Source organism: Falco punctatus (genome assembly GCF_963210335.1).
Source record: "Falco punctatus genome assembly, chromosome: 17".
NCBI lineage: Eukaryota > Metazoa > Chordata > Aves > Falconiformes > Falconidae > Falco > Falco punctatus.
The window spans coordinates 6,200,033-6,221,632 of NC_137597.1; the positions used below are offsets into that span (position 1 = coordinate 6,200,033).

Sequence of the window (21,600 nt, forward strand, 5' to 3'; positions counted from 1 at the left end):
AGGGAAATGCATCCGTACGGCGTCACCGATAAGGTGCCTGTTAGCGTAATGAGGCTTATTTGACTCTGTAGGACACTTTCCTTACAGCAAATTGTATGTACAGCATGTATGCTGACAAATCAGTTATGAAAAACACCAGGTAGTTAACAGGTAGCATTACACAGAAGTCTAGAGAAATAATTAAATCTTAATATGGCTGTGAACTGAGCAAGGATCCCTATTTATTATCCCTGTTTTACAGAAAAGAGGTAGAGAACCCAGGTGATCTCTTGCCACAGCTTGGTTAGCGTGAACTCAGCATCAGAAATGAGAAGTCGGCTCTCAAGGTATAATGCAGTTCCCAACATTTCCCCCAAGGCTTTAATTAAAAATAATAGACAAGGACACTGCAATCTTGGATGAGCTGATATTATCAGCTCCCCTATTTTGTTAGGGGAAGCATTCTTGGTGCTCAGACTCACGCAGTGAAAAAGCAATATTGATTTCAGCCAGTTTGAAGTACTTTCATTCTGCCCAGTCCACAGCAGAGCAAAACCCGGGGGCAGTTTTACAGCCGGATGTGTAGTCTGATTTTTAAAATGCAAGCAGGCATTTAATTAGTATGATAAAGAGTTGTGATTTTCAAAATAGCAAGCTGAAAACCTTTTGTTCCTCTTATTAGAAAGTTTCCTTGCCGGTGAGAGGTTTGCAGGGCTTACCCACGGGTGGGTCTGCGTGGGACAGGAGTCAGAGCCGTCCCCTGAGCTGCGGCCAGTGAAATCTGCCAAACGCAGACGCTTCAGCAGTTCTGTGTCACTCTGATTTCCCAAAGGCTCCATCCATACGTGGATTTCTGTGCTTAAGGCCATCAGCAGAGAAATTCTGCATTTTCTTTGTTCATGCCTGTCCCCTCACTTCTGCTTCCATAAAGGTCGAGAAGGGCAAAGAGATAACGCTGCCTAGGTCAAAAATGCTTGTAAAAATGAGCACGGTGCTGCCAGCACAGTTTCACGGCAGCTTCGTTGCCCAGGGTGGATGATGGTTGCAGCTCTGTTAGTTTTGAACAGGTCTCTAGAAAAAGCAGGACGGGCACAGGAGATGCTGTCCTCAGACCGTCACAAGCAGCCTCTGCTGCGACCATGCGCCTGGAAAGGTGCAGATTTAAGATGCTGATTCTGTACCATGTAAGATGTTCCTTTTCTCAGCCCTTTCCCCAGCCAATGCTCTTTTTAAGTAAAGTTTATCTAGAACTAAGTAATTCAGTTTGTTCTTCAGAAACTTCAGAATGTTACTGATCTATTCCCAAGACCGGTCTTTCAGGCACTTGCGTCCATGAACCCAAATCTTCCTAAAGTCTGTCTACTTAGTAATTTATATGCTTAAATGCATAAAAGGTTCTGGAGTTATGGAAAACTCTCTTTACAGTTGTTCCTTTTGATAAGCTGGCTCTAATTACACAGAGAAAACATTTTACTGTTAAAAAAGGAAGTTATTGTTGAACAAGTTGAAAGTGAAGAAGCATCATCCTGAACAGGTTGGGAGGCAACGTCCCTCTCTGGCTGTGACTGTCTCTTAGAGTCAAAGGGGAAAAAAGGGAATGAGAGGGGAAAGTTGACACTAACTGCTCAAAGGCTGCGTTGCATAGATGGGAAGACCTAGGAAACGTATTGGTGAACAACAGCAAATAGAGCACAAACCTGAAATTCAAGACTGGAGGCACAGACTACACGGAACAAGTATGCATGCATCAGTCACGTTTATTGGTGCATCAACAATTTTGCAATTCAGGGCACGTGTTTCAGGAAATATGTTATACTGACTGGTCTGCACCGATGATACACAAGCCAGAACACTATACCACCGGATTACATTGGGAACGAAGATTTCTAGAAACATTTGCCAACGCCACTGGTTTTTACTGCAGTGGGAACACGGGCTGCCTACACCGGTGAAAGTCCTTGCTCGACATCTGCTCAACACGTAAACTCGGACAAGCTTTTAAAGTGCTGTTATAAGCACGAGATGGCGCGTATCTCTTCATACAACAGAACACATCTGCGAAAGGCCACGTGATTAGAGCGTGCTAGGCTCTTCTTTAATTAAAGAAGGAATTGAGTGCTGGTGAAACAGCCAGAGCGGCACCAGGAAACTAGAATTCTTTATGTAACTGAAAATCCAGAACTATGGAGATTGGTAAAACAATACCAAGAACCCAGCTTTTGGCAAGTGTACCTCCAAGGCAAACTTGTTTCCAGGGCCTGTTTAGTTACTGACCTCTGTGCTGAAGCATTCAGCAAGGAATTTAATGCTTATTTTAAATTTGTATGGGAACAGGAGCAATGGGATGGACATTAGCCTGTACCTCACAGGCTTTCTGGATTGTTCTGGACATGTGACGCTATCCCCTCCCATACCTGAGCCCGTGTCCCACGACACCTATTCCAAAATACTTGTAACTCACATCTTGCTGTACAATTAGTAACAGTTCAGTACAAATGTATCACTGACATGTTGTTCAGAGGTTGATCCTAATAGTACCAGGACATCATTTTTCTGATGCTTCCATAACTGTATCATTAAGGGCAGGCAAACGCTGGTTGAAAGGTACTTAAAAACCCCCTCATATTTACATTTAAAAAAGAAACAGAGGTGTACTTTAAATGTATCCATATCTTACATTTTAAATAATGTAGGTACTTTCTGTTTGGGAGAGTTGAGGAGGATCAGATAAGGTTTTCCAACTCGTGGTCAGTACCACAGGTTACTTGTTCTTTGAAAGAGTTTGCCAGTGTGTAACACTATCAACTTTTACAAAGATGAATTACAGCAGTTCAGTCGACTTTTAACCAAAGAGATTTTATTTTCTAGGCAACAAAAGAAAACATCCAAGCAGTGACATTGACGCATCCCCCTTCAAACGGAGCTGATTATCTGTTAGCAGATTTCCAATGCAAATGTGATGTAGCCAAGCTAAATGCTCTGGATTAAATAAAGCTAATTTTAAAACTACTGCAACTGAGAAATACCAAAAAAATTTTTATACACACTTTCAGAAATCCATCCAGGTTACAAAGCTAAAATCTAAGTGTTGCTCCCCTAAAGTCGATGCATTTGCAAACATGGCAGACAATAAATACGTATCTTTCACTTCTGCTTCAAAGACACCCAAAGGTGTCTTGTACACCTCTCTGAGGTAGGTATTATGTCCATGTTACAGGTGGTAAGTGGTGAGGATCAGCTCCTTGTCCAAGGCATCTCACCGCTTCAGTGTGAAAGCTGAGAGTACAACTTAGGGTTGACAGTCTCTTGGTCTCATTCCTAGACAGCATTTCATCTCAAGTAGTTATAACACAGTGTAATCTTCAAGTTCCTTTGAACTGTCAGGTATTTCTTTAGGTTTATAAACATCAGCGTCCAGAAGGCTGATTTTAATGTCAGGGTTTTTTTGTGGTTTGTTTTCTTTTTTCTAACGATAAGCTAAAAGCAAAGCGGGATTTAACACTGGGAGCTAAGCGGCTCTCTATAGGGAGCTCCCAACAGTGCTAATGCGTATTTTAATACTGAATTTAAAAGAAACCTGGTCCATAGTACTCTGGGTGATCCTATTCTTTATGTTTAATTATTCATGCCTCAATTCAGCAAAGCTCTTATGTAATTATGTTCCTTCTTCAGTAAGACCCTCTTGTGTGTCAAGGTCCAATTGGGAACCTCTGCTGAGAACTTCAGTGAAAGGTGTTTTTTAGAGAAAAGAAGGTTTTGCTGCACCAGGAGTTTGGCCAGATGCCTTAACAAATGGAAGCTTTTAAAACTAGGTCTTAGGTTCCACTTGAAGAGTGGGTTTCTTTCTGCCTCAGTCTGAAGATGTGCATTCTTGCTCCCCATTTGTAAGAGTGCAAGGAAGGTAACAAAAAACAGCATCAGAAGAGCAGGCTAAAAATATTTTTAAATTCAGTAAAACAAGTATGTGTTGCAGGCATTTCAACAAAGAAAAAAAAAATCCCCTTCAGTAATATGCACCTTTACAGCACCTTTTAAAAGACCTCAAAAGCACTTACTGTTGAGCCTCACAACCCTGCTGTGAGGTAAGATATATTAAACCCATTTCAGCTTCCCCGATTCTGAACAGTACGAAAAGTAGGGCAGTTTACGTAGCTTATTTTGCTCTGAAAATTCGACTGCACCCTTCATTATCACAATTAAAGTCTTGCTACTGAACAGTCATCGGTGACAAATCAAACACATTAAGGCAGAATGCAGATGAAAAAACTTCAAGCCTCCCTTCTGGGTTAGCACTCTGTCCTTCTCAAGAGGGCAAAATTTTTTACCAGCGAAGAGTGAGAACTATACCACCTTAAAGTGCTAATTTTCAGTATTTGGAATCCGGTACAGCTTAGTAACATTGTGACCGTGATATCGGCTATACCCAAGTAAAGTCTGCTTAAATGTATTTAACAGATGTAAATTAAGTCACTTGCCTAACTACTGTATTTCCCTCTTGCCAGAATTTCAGATACTATTATGAAGAAGAATCCAAAGTATTTCAAGAAACATGCCTAAGTTCTGATGCAGTGTAAACACCAGGGGGGTGGGGCGTTGATAGTTATTTTTCAAGCAACTAAAAACTACCTACGGAGGATTAATAAGTTTATTCAACACTTAACCATCTACTCATTAAAGTAGGCTATCTTAAAGCTTAGAGGCCATTTCTTTCTCTAAAGCCATGACTTCACACAAACAATACAGTCTACTTCTGATGGTAACATAGTATAGGGCAGCTTTGGAGATTCTCTTTCCATTAAAAATCACGCACCAAATGAGCAGTTTCCCTTGCAAGACTTGCTCGTGTGCGCAGCCTTACTCTTAGTATAAGTAATGCTGATACGTGTGTTTCTCAAACCCTTCAATTAGTTTAATTACCCTGAAAACATAATACAGAGAGATCAATTCAGCAACTTTGAGGCTGGATTTTACACTACTGTTGAACAAGCCTGATTTTGTATGTCTGCTCAGATCACACACAGAGATTATTTTAGAAATCAGGTTTTAGCTGCCAGTGTATACCACCTGCCAAAGTACTATAAATTAGCATGCGAGAAGATACCTATTCCAAATCCATCGGAACAGTCACTAACTATAGCAAACCTGTGCATCTTGGCCATCATTAAGTTAATATGCTTTTCAAGCTTTGTGAACGGAATTTTATGATTACATACAGCTTATCTGGAAATCCAGAATTTTATTCTGGATCAGTGAGGTAGTCGATGTAACCATCCTCATGTCGATGTCAGACTTCGCCGAAGTTGGTGTGTCCGGTCTCCTTGGCGTGTTCTCTGGCTTCCACTTGTCCAGTTAGTCCCTTCTGGCACACCATGCACCTCAGCGTGAAGTGATTCACATCGGTAAACTGCCTCTTCCGTCTGGCTTCGTCTGCCAATTCCAATGCTTGTGCAAGAACAATATCATCAGCCGTGGAGAAAATTGTCTGGGGAGGAATGTCCGAGTCGGGGATTTTACGCTCAAGTGGATCATAATGAATCCCATCATAAATTAAAAGGACCCGCTTAGTGTAACCGGCATCTTCCCCAAAACGGTCGATTCTGACTGTCTGCGTATCCACCACGCAGATTTCGCACTGGTAGAATTTGGATAAAATGGACACTTCGATGGCTCCTCCCCAGGTCTCTTCTCTTCTGATCCAGTCACAATACTCCCTGTTAGTTTTCCCTAGAACTGCCTCACAGTATGATTCGGGGTTGCTCGCTACTATTTGGGCTATAAGACTGCGCATCTCTGGAGCGCAACCCGGGTCGTAAACACCTCCCTCCACCACATAGTACACACTGGTGAAGAGACAGGAGTTATCTGCCGGTACAACCCTCCTTGCCAGCACAGGCACAGCTTCCCTAACCGAGTTAGACATCGTTCTTTTTGCAACTACAGGTGAGTCAGTCTTGGGTTTGGACGTATCCTCTTCAACTATCAGCGTGTCACCTGTCAAACAACAGAACGAGGGAGAATTGAAATACGCAGGTGGGATTTAGGGATGACACTGGCGCTCTCCCGGCAGCACGGCACCCTGACGGAACGCAGCCCCAGCCCAGGCGGCCGGCAGCACCGCAACACACCGATGGAGCGGACACGGCGACTCGGGCTTACTCACCTGGCACCTCCCGGGTCCCTGGCCCCTGCCAGCCCCGCGCGTTTGCCTCCGGCCCCCCGGGACGCGGGCAAAGCCACCACCGGCGAGCAGCAGCCCCTCCCGAGCCGGGTGTGGACAGCTGGCCCGGAAGGAGGAACCGGCCCGACAGCCGGCTGCTGAGGGGCGTGCTGGGCCGCAGCCTCTTTTAATTACGGTAATTGCAGCCGGCGAGGCAGCTGAGGCCACAAAGCGCCGGTGCCCGCCCCCCTCGCCCAGGCCCAGGCCCGGGCCCGGGCCCGGCCCTCACCCGAGTGGATCCCGAGGTCGCCCAGCCGCCGCTCGCCGTCGCTGAGGTCCAGGCTCCGCGGCGGGAAACCGAGAAGGAGGCGCTGGGCCGGGACGGGGACGCCGGTGAGGGCGGCCAGGGCGGCCTGCATGTCGCGGAGGCGGGAGTGGGCCGTGAGGCCGGGCAGCGGGTGGGTGCCGCTCCGGGCCTTGCAGCGCAGCCGCAGCATCCTCGGCGGGGCCGCCCCGCGCCGCCACCGCCTCCCCACCGGCCGCCTCCCGCTTCCGCTTCCGCTCCGCCGCTCCCGCCCACTCTCGCGAGAACCTCCCCGCCATTGGCCGGCCCGCAGCCAATCACAGTGCCGCCGGCTCGCGGCGCTGAAAGGCGGGGGGAGAGCGGAGCGCGCCGCGGCGGGCGCCCGGCTCGTTTGCATAGCGCGGCGCGACGTAGAGCGCGGTTTGCATCTCATTTGCATGTGGCGCGGCAGCGCGGAGCCATGTCGGCGGCGCCCCGGCACGGCGGCCCCCCCCGGGGCAGGGCCGGGGCTCTGCGCGGCGGCGACAAGAAGTGCTGTGAGTACCCCCGGCCCGGGGAGGGGATGTGCCCTTCATCTATTTACAAGAGGAATAATTATATATAATGAGGGAGATAACGGTGCGCGTTATCTTAACGAAGCCGTAGCACGCGTTCCCATCCCGCGCACCCTGCGCTCATCTCGGGGGCAGCGCTGGACCAGGTCCCGGTAGGACTTGCAAAGAAAGTAGGATTTTTTTCAAGGGGGCTGGTAACCAGTGGCTGCACACCCTGCTCCTGCCCCCCTTAGAGCTGGGGGTGCTGCCATCAGCCACCCCACCCCCCCCAAAACCTGCTGCTTCCCGGGTGTTTTCTGCGCTCGCTTGGGCAGTTTTCCGACAGAACGTGACTGCTTTGCTAAAAACATCTTTCTTTTGCCCTTGACAGCTTCTGGCCGAATGGCAAATATTTGCGATGCTGAAAGCCACCTGTCAGCCCCATTAGGCACGGCCAGGCACTGTTGCTGACCCACCTCATTAGCCTCATTAGCCTCATTAGCTGGTGCTGTGGAGCCCATCGAACAGCCGGGCTCAAAGCGGGCCATTACCTGCAGGGCCATGGCAGCGAGCTTGTCCTCAGGGCACGGTGGCAGGCTGCCCACCCGGGAGATGGGTTAGCACTGCGCGGGGGCCACCTTGACTGTGGGGTTTGCTTTTTGCTCTGGGATGCTCGGCCACACTGCTGATGCTCTTGGCTTTTTCTTGCAGCATGGGCTTCCTACATGACCAACTCGCCGACGCTGATTGTGATGATCGGCTTGCCTGCCCGTGGCAAGACGTACGTGTCCAAGAAGCTCACCCGCTACCTCAACTGGATCGGGGTGCCCACCAAAGGTGCGTGGGGGGGGCTGCCAGCTCGCCCCGCTGCAGGAGTTGTCGGCCAAATGCTGTCGGTCTCACGCCCTCGTCTTTTGTGTGTGTGAAGTGTTTAATTTAGGAGTGTATCGCCGGGAAGCGGTGAAGTCCTACAAGTCCTATGACTTCTTCAGGCACGATAACAAAGAAGCCATGGAAATCCGCAAGTGAGTCGGGGTCAGGGGACTGCATCGAGCCGTGGTGGTTTGGTTAGTCTCGGGTCCTGGCAGGCTTTGTGTCTGAGGGGCACAGAATTAAATTAACGCCCAGGAAACCAGGGGAGGGGGTGGTGTAGCCAGTGTGGGGGTCCTGCCAGAGGGGCTGTGCATGGGCAATGTGTGCTTGGCCTCGGGCTGGCACAGAGCAGGGGCTGCCAGCGCCTGGCGATGCAGCAGCTTATAGACACAGGTGCCTTGTGGTCTCTGCAGAGCCCCTGGGGCTCTTGGTAAGGTGCAGGGGTGAGGCAGGAAGAAAAGGTATTTAAATCTCTGCTTGGTGGTGCAGAAGCCATCTGAATCCATCAGCTCTGACAATACCTGTTTCTCTCCTGCAGACGATGTGCCTTAGTGGCACTAGAAGATGTGAAGGCTTATCTCCTGGAGGAGTGCGGGCAAATAGCTGTAAGACTTCCCTGGACTAAGCATGGCTTTCCATCTGGGTAGTTCAAAGCTGCCCAGGGCGTTTGGGGACCTGGCTGTCATCCCAAATGATTTGGGGCTGCTTTAAAAGCCTTAGATAAACTTGCTCATTGCTGCTTGCTTCCTTTCTGGTAGGTGTTTGATGCGACCAACACAACTCGAGAAAGACGGGACCTGATCTTAAATTTTGCTAAAGAAAATGCTTTCAAGGTAATGCTGCTGTATTTAATTTGTGGTTGGAGTTGCTGCACTGAGGGATGCTGCTGCTCCCTGGGGCAGGAGCTCTCGAGTTTTGGCTCAGCATTCTTGACTCTCTGAAATCGGCTTCCTTCCCTCCTTCGCAGGTGTTTTTTGTGGAGTCTGTCTGTGACGATCCAGAAGTCATTGCTGCCAATATCCTGGTGCGTGCCACATTTTCCAGGCTCTGCTGCCAGCGCTTACGGTGCGAGCTCGGGTGCTCGGTGCAAGGTCACCAGCTATGCTAGCTTACAGGAATGCCTGCAAATGCCTTGCGCTTATGTTTCACCTTGGAAAGAAGCAGCTGAGGTTTGCAGGCTTAGAAAAGCTAAATACAGTTAGTTATGTGAGAACCTGGAAATTGAATGAAGCGGAGGAGCGTTTGACCTTGAAGCGTGATTTCTTGCCGAGGGAAGGCAGGCAGCGAGCGGCTTGCGGGGACAGCTAGGAGCGAGCCAGCTGTGTCTGTCGCAGGGCCAAGCCCTTCAGCGCCTTCAGAGTCACCCTTTGTTTCCTCTCCAGGAGCAGGTTTTTCCACAGGGCAGCGTTAAACAACGCGTATTTGTTTCAAAACGGAAGAATAATGTTATTCAGGGTTGCATTTGTTCCCGGTTGAGTTTGCTTAGCTCTCACAAAGCGGCGCTGTCTGTTGATCAGGAGGTGAAAGTTTCCAGCCCTGACTACCCGGAGAGAAACAGGGAGAATGTGATGGATGATTTCCTGAAGAGGATCGAGTGCTACAAGGTCACTTACCAGCCTCTTGATCCCGATGCCTACGACAAGTAAGCAAAGCCCGGGGGTGCGTTTTCTCCTTGCCCACATGAGCTGCTTTGCTTTGTCGCTGCTGTTCTCTGGCTCAGGATGCTAGAAGGCATCAGCTCTCTGCTCTCTCAAAGCGCCATTGCTTGTGTGAAGGTGATATCCTTGGGTCCCAAGTGATGTGAAAGGATTTTTCTCTAGTGTACCACAGTGTAATGCAGCTCCTTGTTCAGGCACGGCAGCTCAGTGTCTCTTCTGGCCGCTGGAGCGACCCAGTGGTAGTGCTGATGCCTTTACTAGAGGATAAAGAGCTAGATTACACCCGCAATACACGTGCTTCGTTTTTAAAACCAGTCGTGTGGGTGTTCTTATTTTATGTTGACTCCAGAGATCTTTCCTTCATTAAAGTGATCAATGTGGGACAGCGGTTCCTAGTAAACAGAGTCCAAGATTACATCCAGAGTAAAATCGTCTATTACCTAATGAACATTCATGTCCAGCCGCGTACCATCTACCTTTGCCGACATGGTGAGAGTGAATATAATCTTGTTGGCAAGATTGGTGGGGATTCTGGTCTGTCACCGCGTGGGAAGCAGGTATGTGTTTGGCAGCACCTGGGTCGCTGTATTTGTAACGTGTTGTGTGACCAGGGTCAGAGCCAGGCTCTGCATCCAACTCTGGCGAGGGGCAGCCCCGCAGCTGGATCTTGCCGCGACAGCCACAGCCCCTGAAATGATGCTTTTGACAATAGCAGCAGCTCCTGCTCCCTCCTCACCTCTCCTGGCTTTTTTTCCAGTTTGCTCAGGCACTTAAGAAGTTCATTGAAGAGCAAGAAATTGTTGACCTGAAGGTGTGGACGAGCCAGCTGAAAAGGACGATCCAGACGGCCGAGTCCCTGGGGGTCATGTACGAGCAGTGGAAGATTCTCAATGAGATCGATGCGGTGAGTGAAACGCTGATTAAATCCTTTAGCTGTTCTAGATGGAAAATTAAGGTTTGAAAACAAATTCATCCCAATCAAATCGCCTATTTCCTGTTGGCTTTGAACCGTGTGGGTGGATAACGTACTCCAGCCACCACTGTGAGGTTTAGGGTGGTTTGGTGTCACGGTGGTGGTGATGCCAGGAGCTGCTACCCCTTGCTGTGAGCGTGTCCAGCTGGTGCGGAGAAAGAAAACGGAGCATCCCAGGCACGCGTCACGCAGCCCTGGGCGTGCAGCGATTACTGGTCCTGCTCTAGTTCTTTCCGGCAAAAGAAACTGCAGGGTTGTTGCTCTGCAAGTGAACACTTGTTTTCATCCCGGGCAAACAGGGGTTTGGAAATAAACCCAAAAGCCCATCCTCTTCAAAGCACCCTGGGTGCGCGGGACGCAGGTGCTGAGCGTGTGGCTGTGCCAGCTACGGCACCGGGCGTTTTTGTCACGCAGAGGGATCGCTGAGCTCGGCCACTTGCTTTTCCTCATCTTCCTGTTGCATTGCAGCTCCTCTGTTGCGAGGAAGTGTGTGCTAACAAGTTCTTCTGCCCTCAGGGGGTATGTGAAGAAATGACCTATGCAGAAATTGAAGCCAAGTATCCGGATGAGTTTGCGTTGAGGGACCAAGAGAAATACCTTTATCGCTATCCTGGAGGCGAGGTGAAGACCCTTAAGAAATAACGATAAGATACAGTGCCCGTAAAAACAAATAATGTCTGTGTAGAAAAGACTTAATTTTAACTTCTTCTGCCAGTATTTATGTGAGAAACTGAAAACATCAGGATCCCCAGTTCTCTCTGAGGGAAGGTTTATTGTTTTCCTTTATTGTGGTGTGCAGGTGATGCCTTTCAATCCATTAATTGGGCCATTGCCTAGTCCCTTGATGCTCCGCTCGGACACTGAGGGGTTTCTGCATCCTGGCTTGGCCAAGGCCTTGGGAATCATTTTGGGAATCTTGGGAAGAAAATGATTGTGGGTGTGGTGTGGAGTCATTTCTGGTTTTACTTCACAACCCTGTTTAAACACATAATTTACTATTTTATTTGTTTTTCCTACCGCGCTCGTTAAGAATTAACAGTAATCTGAATCCTCCTGTAATCTGAGGGTTGCTGACATTAAACTTCACCTTCTGCTCTTTGCTTTTTTTTCCCTGTGTTTACCGGATCATCCGTAACCTCTGTGTCTTGGTATTTTAACTGATATTTTCCTTGGATGTGAAACTGTGTTTATTACTACTTCTGCTTCAAGCCTCTGTTTACAGAACCCCTTGAAAAATTCCTGTTTTCTTTTTCAGTCCTACCAGGACTTGGTCCAGCGCCTGGAGCCGGTAATTATGGAGCTAGAACGGCAAGGCAACGTCCTCGTTATCTCCCACCAGGCGGTTATGAGGTGCCTGTTGGCTTATTTTCTCGACAAGAGTGCAGGTACAAAAATAAATGCATGATGTTAGGGGCTGGCTTCTCTCACTGCTTCCTATACAGAGCTTGTGGGAGGGTGGCTTTTAATGACTGTTTTGATTTTTCAGAACGGAAGAGCTGCTTAAAAAAAAGAAAAAATTGCCAAAATGCTTTAACCATTGGGTTTCAGTGGTGCAAGGAGCTCTCTTTGTGAGAAATGCAGATGCATGCGCTGCTGCTTTCCTGCTCAGCCGTTGTTTCTGGGGCTGTTTTCACAAGTAGCGCTTAGATTAAAAATAGTCTCCTACAGATTATGTAAAGAAAAAGTGTTTTTTGGTGCATCAGTAGCCTGGAAGGGTTGGCAGTAGTGTTGCATCTCTGAGAGATGCTCATCCCTTGCACTGCATACCTCCTGGAAGCTGGTTCCAGTCTGCTGCCAGCTCCTATGTGGAGCTCCAGTGGGTGGCACTGGAGTTTAATAAAACTTTTAATAAAGTTAATAAACTTCTCAAGTTTTAATTTAAAACTGCTGTGGGGCTTTCCCACCCGTGTGCTGCTGGAGAGGTTTCCTCTGGCTGGCTCTGTGCATTGGGAACGGTGGGGACCATCCCGTCAGGCTGGGGGGGCTGTGGCACCCCACGGGGTGCTGGTGGGGTGCTGTGCGGAAGGTTCCCACCTGAATCCTGGGGTGAGGGGGGGTGGCTGGCGGGGGCATCCCCGGCGCAGCCCTAACACCCCCCGTAACACCTCCCTCTGCCCTAGATGAGCTGCCCTACCTGCGCTGCCCCCTCCACACCATTCTCAAGCTCACGCCTGTTGCATACGGTAAATATTGTCTTTTAATTTTTTTTTTTCTTGATTTTTATTATTTTGGGTCCCGGTTTGTGTGCGTGCAAACCTGATGGGCAGGTTTGTGTCCATGTGCGGCACCAACCCAACGTGCTAGAAAAGCTGCTTGTAGTATTTTTAACGTGTATGAAGGTTCCAGCGTACAGGTTAATATATAAATACTTTTAATGTATGAAAAGGGGGGGCTGGGGGGAACAGTGGGAGAGATGTGGGAGTGCAGGGGTGTTCCTGTCTGTGGGTGTCACCCACCGGTGACGGCTGCTTGTGCCTCTGGACTTAGATGTGGCTCTGGGGCTCAGCCAGTTACCAGTGGCTCCTCTGGAGAGCCCTGTAGCCCACGTAACACAGGGCTGCACTCTAGTGCTGAAGGTTAATGCTGAAAAGTTGGGTTTTTTTAAAGTGTAAAATTCTGTTAATAGGGTGAACTGTTTATTTATGAGCTGTTTTATTTTTTAAAAAAATAATATTTTAAAAAAAAAAATAAAACCGGCTATTTAATAAATTACCCTTCCCCGTATAAACTTCTCACTGCTTTTTATAAAGGCTGTAAAGTGGAGATGATTAATCTGAACGTGGAAGCAGTGAACACGCACCGCGACAAACCCTCGCTGAACTCAGTAAGTCTTGCTGCCCAGCTCGGGCTTTTTCCCTTTTCAAAAATAAATAACTAAACTGAAACACTCTCAAATACCTGCTGGAGGTGACCGATTGCTTTCAGTGATCAGAAGGGCTTGCTTCAGAACTAATCCCCCAAAGCAGAATTAATTGTGGGCTGAATTAGCATGCGTCCCAGGCAGGGGGGAGGTATTTTTCCGAGCTGTTGTAGGAAGCAGAATGGGCAAATTGAGGATGTAGGATTTAAATTCCAGGTCTGGTGCTCAGTTTTCCATGATGTATTTGTTGATGATTGTTTTATTAATTGTGATAATTTCAAAAAGACTCGCCACAATGTTTGAAGCGAGTTTTCTCAGTGTCTTGATGAGCGTCCTCCCTCTAAAGCTGTGGCTGGGGTAAGGCTGCCTCTGGGGGGGTTCTTGGGGGGCTCTCGGCAGCTCTTGGGGGGGGCTGGGCTGGCTGCTGTGCCGGTGGCTGGGAGGAGCGGAGGATTCTTCCCTTGTAAAACACACAAGAAATCCGCAGAGACGAGCGTTGGGTGCAAGGCAAGCCGATGGGGTACCTGGATGATGTATCTATCGGAGGGGACGGGGACGGGTCCGATTTGCTGCCCCTGCGCTGCCGATCTTCGGGCTCTGGCTGGCGTTATTTATGAAATCCTGTCTCTCCCAAGACTTAAAAACCTGTTCAGCCATCCACCTGGTGCAGCAAAGCACATACCCACCTGCCAAATCTGCGCAAGTTGCTGCTGTCCTGGGCATTCGCTTCTGCAAACACCATTTTGCAGAGGGGACCGACGTGCCGGCAAATGCCACTGAGCGACTGCCTGTAATTAGCTCCCCCAATTAAAGAGCACAAACCAGCTCTGCTGTGCTAGCTCACGGAAAACCCACACGCACCACCTTGTAAGTTCCTTTGGCACATTTAGGCTTTTAGCTGCCTCTTGTTGCTGTATTTTATAAAGAGCTCTCGGCTGCTGGCCTGGGAGATGCTGATTTTTTTGTCCCTGTGCCGAGGCACCGCCAGCAAGGGGGTGGCGAAGCTGCATCTGTGGCTGGAGGGTTTGTGGAGCTCAATCCAGTTGACTGCAAGATGCTGAGCTGAGGATGTTTAGCCAGGTTTTTGTGGCTGGTCCCATGCTGATGGTTCCAGTCAGGCATTTATCGCTTCGCAACTTGTGTGCAATGCCTGCGTTGGAGTCGTTGCTGTGTGCTTGGAGAAGTTGGAGTCTGTTTTTGCTGTTCTTTGCTTTTTTGGGCAACGTGGCTGCTTTGAGGGAGAAGAAATACAAAGAAGGGAAAGTTTTCCTGTTTGCTTATTATTTTTTTCCCCCTAAATTGATCGCAGGGAGAAAAAAAAAAAGAAAATAAAACCCCAAAACAAACTAACAAAAAAACCCTAACAGAGCTGCTTAAGCAAAAAAATTAAAAAGGGAAGTAAAACTGCTAAAAAAGCAGACTTTTCAGCGGACTCAGAGCCAGGTTAGCTGACAGAGCAGGGGTTTCCCATCGCTGGTGCTCAGCTGGGGAAGGCGCTGAGCGCTGGTGCCAGCGGCCCCGGCTGCCGGGAGCTTGGCAGTGCCTGTGGCGGGGGGATGCCGGAGGTGTGTGCTGGTGTGCGGTTTGGTTTTAATAAACTCTGGTTCCCCTTTTCATTCCTTATGATACCCTCCGTCTGGGATCAGAACAACCTTCCCGCCAGCCAAACCCCTGTAAGGATGAGAAGAAACAGCTTTACGCCGCGGGCCAGCGCGGACACGGTAAAGCGCCCGCGACATTTCAGCGTTGGGAGCAAACCTCTTGACCTGCTGGGGCCTTTCCCATCCCTGGAAGCTCAAGATGGGGCCAACCAGCCGCAGCTGCAAGTGGGTGTCCAGGTGGTACCTTCCCTGTGCTCCCCCTCCCCACCATCACCCGTGGCTGTCGGTGGTCCTCCCTGACACACAGACCCTTCCCAGGGTCTTGAACACCGTCTCTGCATGAAAATTGGTCTGGATTAGACTCCCTTAAAAAAAGAACCACAACAACAACAAACCAACAAAGAACCCCACAAAAATAACCCCCAAACCCCAGAAGTTGCCCCGTTAAACTAGAATAGCGGTGCCAGAGGCTTTCGCCATCAGGCTTTATGCAGGCGAGTCTCCATCAGTGCAGTAGGGTTTTGGCAGGGTGGTTAATTCTGGGTAATATCTTGCTTTCTGGTAAAAAACCACCTGATTGTAAAGAGTTACAAATACCTTCTTTGTCCTAACTTGATACTGCAGCCAAGTGTTGCTCCAGCCCCAGAGCGACTTGGTAGGAAATCTTTGCGTGATTTTGCTGGAGCCTGTTTCCCTTTGGATCCCGACGTCAGCAGCTCGTTGAACAAAGTTTGGGCTCTTTGGGTGCCCAGGGGGAAGCAGTTTGGGTTTTGGTGCTTGGTGTTTCTTCGGGCTTAAAAGCCCGTAGGCCCTCCTCAGTGTTGGAGGGGAAGCCCTGTTTGTTTCTTTGCTCATTTAAAATTGTTACTTTGCTAAATCAGGAGGTTTTCTGTGCCTGGGAGAGCACAGGCGTAGCAGGCTGCACACCGCTGCCTGTCAGGGGAGGCAGAGAAGAGCTGGGGGGGGATTTGGGGAGGTCTTGGCTGGCCCCCCTGTGCAGAGACAGCCATTGTTACAGCTCTTTAACCTCTAAAGTAGCCAAGATTATTTTATTTTTAATGTTTTCTAAGCTATTCAGTGAGCCCTGCTCCTGCCTGTTTGTAGAGTAAGTGGCCAGAGGGTAGGAGACGGGGCGATGCAACAGAGGTGAACGTTGCTGGAGCGTGATGCTGGAGCATCCCCAAAATCCCAGGGCTCTGGTGGGAACCGAACCAGGCAGGGCTTTGTGGTGGTGTGGGTTTGCCCCCCAGCAGCGGTGGGTGCAGAGCCCCTGGAGAGCCCCCTGACCGCCCGGCATCTTCACTGGTGGGGGTCTGCAGCGGGGCAGCCCCAAAGGGATGTTGTACCCTTCGTAAGCGTCACGCCGAAGCGCTGATGCTCTGGGGTGAAGGAGTGTTCAGTAAACCCTGGGCTGTGGGGCTAGCGGGGGGGAGCCGTGCTGGCGAGCAGCGACGGCGCGATGTCCGTGTCTTGTATCAGCTCCTGCTGCGATACAAGCCTGCCCTGAGCTCCCTAACATGAAATCTTCGGGGCCGCTTCACTTCTTTCCTCGTTTGCTTTGCTGCTTTTACTATTATTTTAAAGTCTCCTTTAAAATGCACTACGAGCTATCCTGCGCTGTTTCTTTTTCCTTTGCAGCCTCAAGGGGGAAATGCTTGCCTGTGAGTACCACTGAGAGCAGCTGGTGTGTACTCTCTTTTGGTTTAGTAAGTAGGACTTCTCTTGATTAACGTTGCATGGAAACTGCTTTGGGGAAAGACAAATGCATGGAGTGGAAGGGGGTCTTTTGCTCTGTAATAAGCTCAAGGGGGGGAATATTGTTACCAGCCTGAGCCCGCTGACCCAGGGGCTCGGGCTGGACTGACTGGTGCGTTGTGCTGGTGCTGGCTGCCCGCGAAAGTGCGTTTCATGCTGAGCTTGCTCCATCCCTGGACCAGGACGTGGGATGGTGCTGCACTGGCCCTGCTGGGCTGAGCCATGTGGCTCGTACTGAGCAGCGCTGGGTGCCGCGTGCGTCTCCTCTCTGCCAGGGATGCGGTGTGGTGATGTTACTGCTCACAGGGGTTTTGCAGGAGTCATTGGATCGTGGCCTCGGTGGGAGCGGTGCTGCTCAGCCCCGGTTCCCCGTGGCGTGAGGGAGCCAGGTGGGTTGTGTGTGTGCTTGGGAAGCAGCTGGGTGGAAAAACCCCTCTGCATGGGTGGCAGTTGTCACTGAGTCCTCACTGTCATGGTCCTCGGAGGCATCTTTAGATGGAGACGAAGAGAGGACTGCCTTGCTCCCACCCTGAGGGGAGAACGTGTCCTTGTGTGTCCCCTGCCCAGGGAGCCAGCAGCCTGCATCGCCCGTGAAACCTCGGCTTCCCTCCCTGCCTCCGAGTGAGGGGCTGGGATGAGACCTTGCCTGCTGCCCCGTGCAGGAGGGCCAGGGGTGCCCCCACTTCGCCGTGCTCCTGCTGGCCCCGCACCCCTGCTCTGCCGGTAGCTGTGACAGACCCCACGGCCACCCCTCGCTCGGCTTATTGGGTGTTTTGCCTCATCCAAACGCTGATGGGTTTTGTCTTGTAAAAAGCTTTTTGCAGTTCGGGTGCTGCGGCTGGGGGCACAGCAGGTCCCTGAACCACGGGGCTGTGGGCTGGCTCTTGCAGCGTGTCGCTCCTGCAGCCCCCGTGCCGCATCCTGCATGCGGTGCTGTGCTCATCCCTGCACGCCTGGGTGACCTGCAGCACCCAGCTGCTTCCAGCCCCCCTTTGGGGGCACGGGGGTCTTCCCTGCAGGAGCAGTGGGCTGTACTGGGGAGCACCCAAGGGTGGTGGTGCCTAAGGGTGGGCTCCGAGGTGGCACAAGCTGCGTCCTCGGAGGCTTTGGGTCACTGCGTGTGGGCTGCTGGGGTGGGTGCTGAGCTGCTGCTGCTCTCAGCAAAGCTCTGCTCCCTCTGCCCCGCTACCCTGGGGCTTGGGGCAAATCCTCTCGCTCCTGGTGCTCTGGCATCCAAGGGAGAGCTGGTTTAGCGCAAAGGAAGCGAAGCGGTAGCTGGTTCTGTCCCCAGAGGTGAGGTGTTACAGGGGACACGGGGCTGGGGGGGGGGCTCGCTCCCCTTTGGCGGTGACAGGGTGGTCCCTGTGGTGGTGGGGCGCAGGTCTCACTGCCGTAGGGTGCAGCTCATCTCTTCCAGGCGAGGAAGGTGCAGCTCCTACCTCTGCCCACTTCCTTCAGGCTTGAGAAACTCCTGCCTGAACGCATTTGCCCATTGGGATGTGCATTATTTTACTTTAATCGCACATCGTCTTCAATGTTAAGCTCTTCCAACAATTTCCTCAGTGCGGCTGCTCTTTCTCCGTCACCTGCTGCTACACCCATGTCGTAGGATGCAAAGGCGTGGGACTGATCCTGAAGTTACGTGCCTCTGTGCCCTGTTCTCCAGTTTGTGACAGCGTTTTTAATAACGCTGCCGAGTTTTACTGCCTGTCCTGCCAAAGCTGCAGGAGCGCACAAGGCATCGAGCTCAGATGTTGCTGTAGAGCATCTCCCACGTCGGGATGGCCGAGCTGGGAATGGTCTGACCAGCAGCAATGCAAATGGGGAGCGTTTCACCTGAGGTTGCCTGTCTCCCTGGGTTTCAGAGGCCTCAGTGTTGGGATGAGGGGAGAAGGAGAAAGAACCTGAGCTGGGGGAGCTTGTGATAAATGTGATAAACAGTTGTTCCTGTACGGAGTAATAACCTAGAATCAAATGAGAGAAAAATTATCCATAGGCTAAAAATCAAATCTTTCCCCCCTTGGGTTTGTCTTTACCCTGAGCCGAAAGGAGCTGTGTGTTTAGAAAATGAACGCGTGTACCAGCTTGGCAAAGCTGCTTTTCTAACGCTGCCCTTCAAGTGTTTCTTTCTCTTATGTTTAAATGACTAATGCGGACTTCCTAGGAGGGTTTGCAGATAAATGAAGGTAATTTGGTCCAACTTCCTTGATTCCAATCCAAACCTCCTTCCTCCTTCGTGCTGGTGTTTTGCTTGAGCAAGCAGCATGTGAGCGGCTGTTACGGATTACCTCTGATAGTGGTTACTTTAAGTGTAATTGTCGGGAAGGCTGTTGAGATATTTTTATTTTTTTTTTAATTGCAAATAGAGACTATTTAGGGTCTGGATTTCCTGAGTCTTGAATTGGAAGTGTTGATGCCCGCTGTTCATTGTCAGCACGCTGGCTCCGTAGCTGTGCCATTTATTTTTTTGTTGCAAAACAGCGCGGGTTGTGTAACCAGACTGATGCCAGGGATTGATTTACACGTTGCTGTGCTGAGCAGAGCGGGCAGGGGGTCGGCGTGGCTGCAGCCCCTCTGAGCATTTTCTGCGCTCTGGGACGTTGTGTGATCAGCTGTAAGAACTCCTGGCTGTCGGATTTTAACTTGTGTGATTGTGCCTTCATAAATATATAATTTGCTTGTACAGAGCTGAGTGTTGTCTGTTGGGTCCTTGGCGAGGCAGTGGAAGGAGTTCTAACAAAACTATTAAGTATTTATTGTGGTTAATGTGCAAAATGATTAATGTTTCGTAGGTTGGTTCTGGTTAGAGTGTATTTTCCTCTGGAGAAGATAAATAAAGGCGAATAACCCCGAGTAGCCAGGCTGCTTCGTTATTGCCTGCCGTCCTGCGAGATGCTCCAGCAAAGCTGGACTCGCATGGTCTCGGGCTGGGGCTGGGAAACCCTTTGTGCCAAGCTTTGCCAGAGGTTAAAGGATGATGCAAAGTGTGAAGCAGCTAATTATTTGCTCAGGTAGAAGTAAATAAGTAAATCCTCTGGTGGTTACGGTCATGTAGAACGACTCTGGACCTGGTTGGATTCACCCGCCTCTGGCTGCTGCAAAGTGTCTGTCCCTGCACTGAGCTGAGCTTTGTTGTCCCCTGCTTTACCATCGCCTGACTTATCCTCGGTGTAACCTGTGCCATTTATCTCTTCAATTTGTAGAGGATGGCTGGTTTAACGGTGTAGAGGTTTCTGCTTTCATCTCGGACTCGGCTGGGATTTCCGTGGCTGGGAAGAGCCCTGCGGCTGGGACTCGAGCATCCCCAGAGCACAGTGAGCCGCGCGCCGCTTTGGCCAGTAATCTCCTCTGAAATGTGTTTGGGTTTTTTTTTTGTCTCTCTGTCTCTTTTTCTTTCTGAATGCTGAAATGTCTGTCTGTGAGACTGGAGAAAATGTGTTATGGAGATTTTTCAACCCTGCTTTTAAGTGAGCTAACGCATCCCTGGGCTTTACTGGAGCGTTGGTGTCCCACGTCTTTCCCCCTGGTTAGGTGGCGAAGTTGACCTCAGAGTATGTGGGGACAAAATGGTCATCTTCCTACTGGCTGAAGCAGCTTTTCTTTGGAAGACGTTATCAGACCAAATCCCCAAGGTTTTATTTAACTGTTACCATTTCCAAGGTCAAACACAGTTTTTGTGGTGTTTAACCAGCGAAAGAGCCCAGGTATCATTTGGCCTGGCTTCCACGGCTGCTGGTTTGCATCCCCCCATCCCAGCCTGATCTTTTGCTCTGGGAAGGCTTTTGGAACACAGGGCGCTTGTCAGCTCAGCAAATCCTGCCAGACACCTCCTGCGAGGGGCAGAAGGGAATAAAAAACAGCTCCTCTCCCTCTCTGGAAGCAGCGTAGCTACCAGTGCTCTTGAATCTGCATCAAGTCCTGCTTCAGCTTTGTCCCCTGAGCTAAGCTGCATCCTCTTGCTTGTTTTTCCTGGGGTTTGTGGATGTTTTTATCTATTACAACAGAATACCGGAGCATTGCTTTGCTCAGTGTCCGGGAACAGTGTGTGGGGTTTGCAAGAAGCACATGATTTTTACCAATTGTCTTTTTAACGTACCAAATTTTAGCCCCACAACAAGATTTTAGACTTGCTTACGAATAAGCTGTGAATGTTGCTGGTGTATAACGCTGCCTTAAATAGCATTTGAGCTGCTTTAGTGTTGTGTGTTAGATGGTGAAACTCCCCTGCGGCGCGGCTCCCGTGACGGCTGTGTTACTTAAACCCCCCCCAAACCCCAAATTTACAGTTTTTTCTCATGAGCCTTGACTTGTGTTTTGCCAAACTCCGTTTTATCCTAATCCTGCCGTTCCTTCAGTAAGGGCAAAATCCCCAGGTCGGGTGCAGAAAGGAGCATTTGGGTACGAAGCAGGAGGCTGTTCTGCACCTGCTGTTCCCAATTGACTTCAGGATTTATAGGAGCAGCTTCTGGGACCCAGGTTGCTTATTTTAAACGTGTAAAATGAATGTTGGCCCTACCCACAGCAGGGACCCATGTTTGAGAAATGTCAGTGCTGTGGCGGAGCTCGGCAGCCTGGGGATTTTGAGCTCAAACCCAGTTGTTGTAGACACTCCCAGCACTTTAATTTGATAAAGCTGAGATCGAGGGGGCCATGGTGAAAGCCCAGGCACTAATCCTGAGCCTTTAGGATTTCTGAGGAACAGATGTGTGTGTTGATCTAAAGCAGTTCTGCCACAGAGGGACGAAATTCACTGTGTGAGAAACTGAGTTTTGTTACTTTTGCTCCTCAGGCTGTTCCCACCGGTGTTTGCTGCAGCCCTCGGCAAGAGCAATGCCGTCTGTTCTTTGGTTTTAAATGTTACAGTGCTTAGAAATAAGCCGGGGGGGTGCGTGTGGGAGTGGGGGGTG

General features: G+C 49.9%; 2 protein-coding genes across 8 annotated transcripts in view; one reads left to right on the forward strand and one right to left on the reverse strand.

Moving 5' to 3' along the window:
* LOC308054552 (6-phosphofructo-2-kinase/fructose-2,6-bisphosphatase 2) overlaps nucleotides 1-21,600 on the forward strand; it is a 35,674-nt gene that overhangs the window by 907 nt on the left and 13,167 nt on the right. The window contains exons 1-16 of one of the 7 annotated variants that reach the window (XM_080367585.1): nucleotides 6,846-6,976; nucleotides 7,685-7,810; nucleotides 7,902-7,998; nucleotides 8,385-8,451; nucleotides 8,605-8,679; nucleotides 8,814-8,870; nucleotides 9,364-9,488; nucleotides 9,854-10,061; nucleotides 10,262-10,408; nucleotides 10,994-11,098; nucleotides 11,733-11,862; nucleotides 12,598-12,660; nucleotides 13,228-13,301; nucleotides 14,984-15,175; nucleotides 16,577-16,644; nucleotides 19,897-21,584. In XM_080367585.1, the coding sequence (XP_080223711.1) occupies nucleotides 6,901-6,976; nucleotides 7,685-7,810; nucleotides 7,902-7,998; nucleotides 8,385-8,451; nucleotides 8,605-8,679; nucleotides 8,814-8,870; nucleotides 9,364-9,488; nucleotides 9,854-10,061; nucleotides 10,262-10,408; nucleotides 10,994-11,098; nucleotides 11,733-11,862; nucleotides 12,598-12,660; nucleotides 13,228-13,301; nucleotides 14,984-15,175; nucleotides 16,577-16,603 (1,569 nt within the window). In that variant the 5' untranslated portion in view covers nucleotides 6,846-6,900 and the 3' untranslated portion in view covers nucleotides 16,604-16,644; nucleotides 19,897-21,584. Of the gene's footprint in view, nucleotides 1-6,845; nucleotides 6,977-7,684; nucleotides 7,811-7,901; nucleotides 7,999-8,384; nucleotides 8,452-8,604; nucleotides 8,680-8,813; nucleotides 8,871-9,363; nucleotides 9,489-9,853; nucleotides 10,062-10,261; nucleotides 10,409-10,993; nucleotides 11,099-11,732; nucleotides 11,863-12,597; nucleotides 12,661-13,227; nucleotides 13,302-14,983; nucleotides 15,176-16,576; nucleotides 16,645-19,896; nucleotides 21,585-21,600 lie in introns of those variants that run through there. The other 6 variants (XM_080367582.1, XM_080367583.1, XM_080367586.1 and 3 more) reach the window with 6 other exon arrangements.
* YOD1 (YOD1 deubiquitinase) lies at nucleotides 1,721-6,879 on the reverse strand (the record flags this gene model as incomplete). Its single annotated transcript, XM_080367617.1, has 2 exons — nucleotides 1,721-5,970; nucleotides 6,426-6,879. 2 exons carry the CDS (start codon nucleotides 6,877-6,879, stop codon nucleotides 5,264-5,266), a joined length of 1,161 nt encoding a protein of 386 aa, XP_080223743.1. The 3' UTR covers nucleotides 1,721-5,263.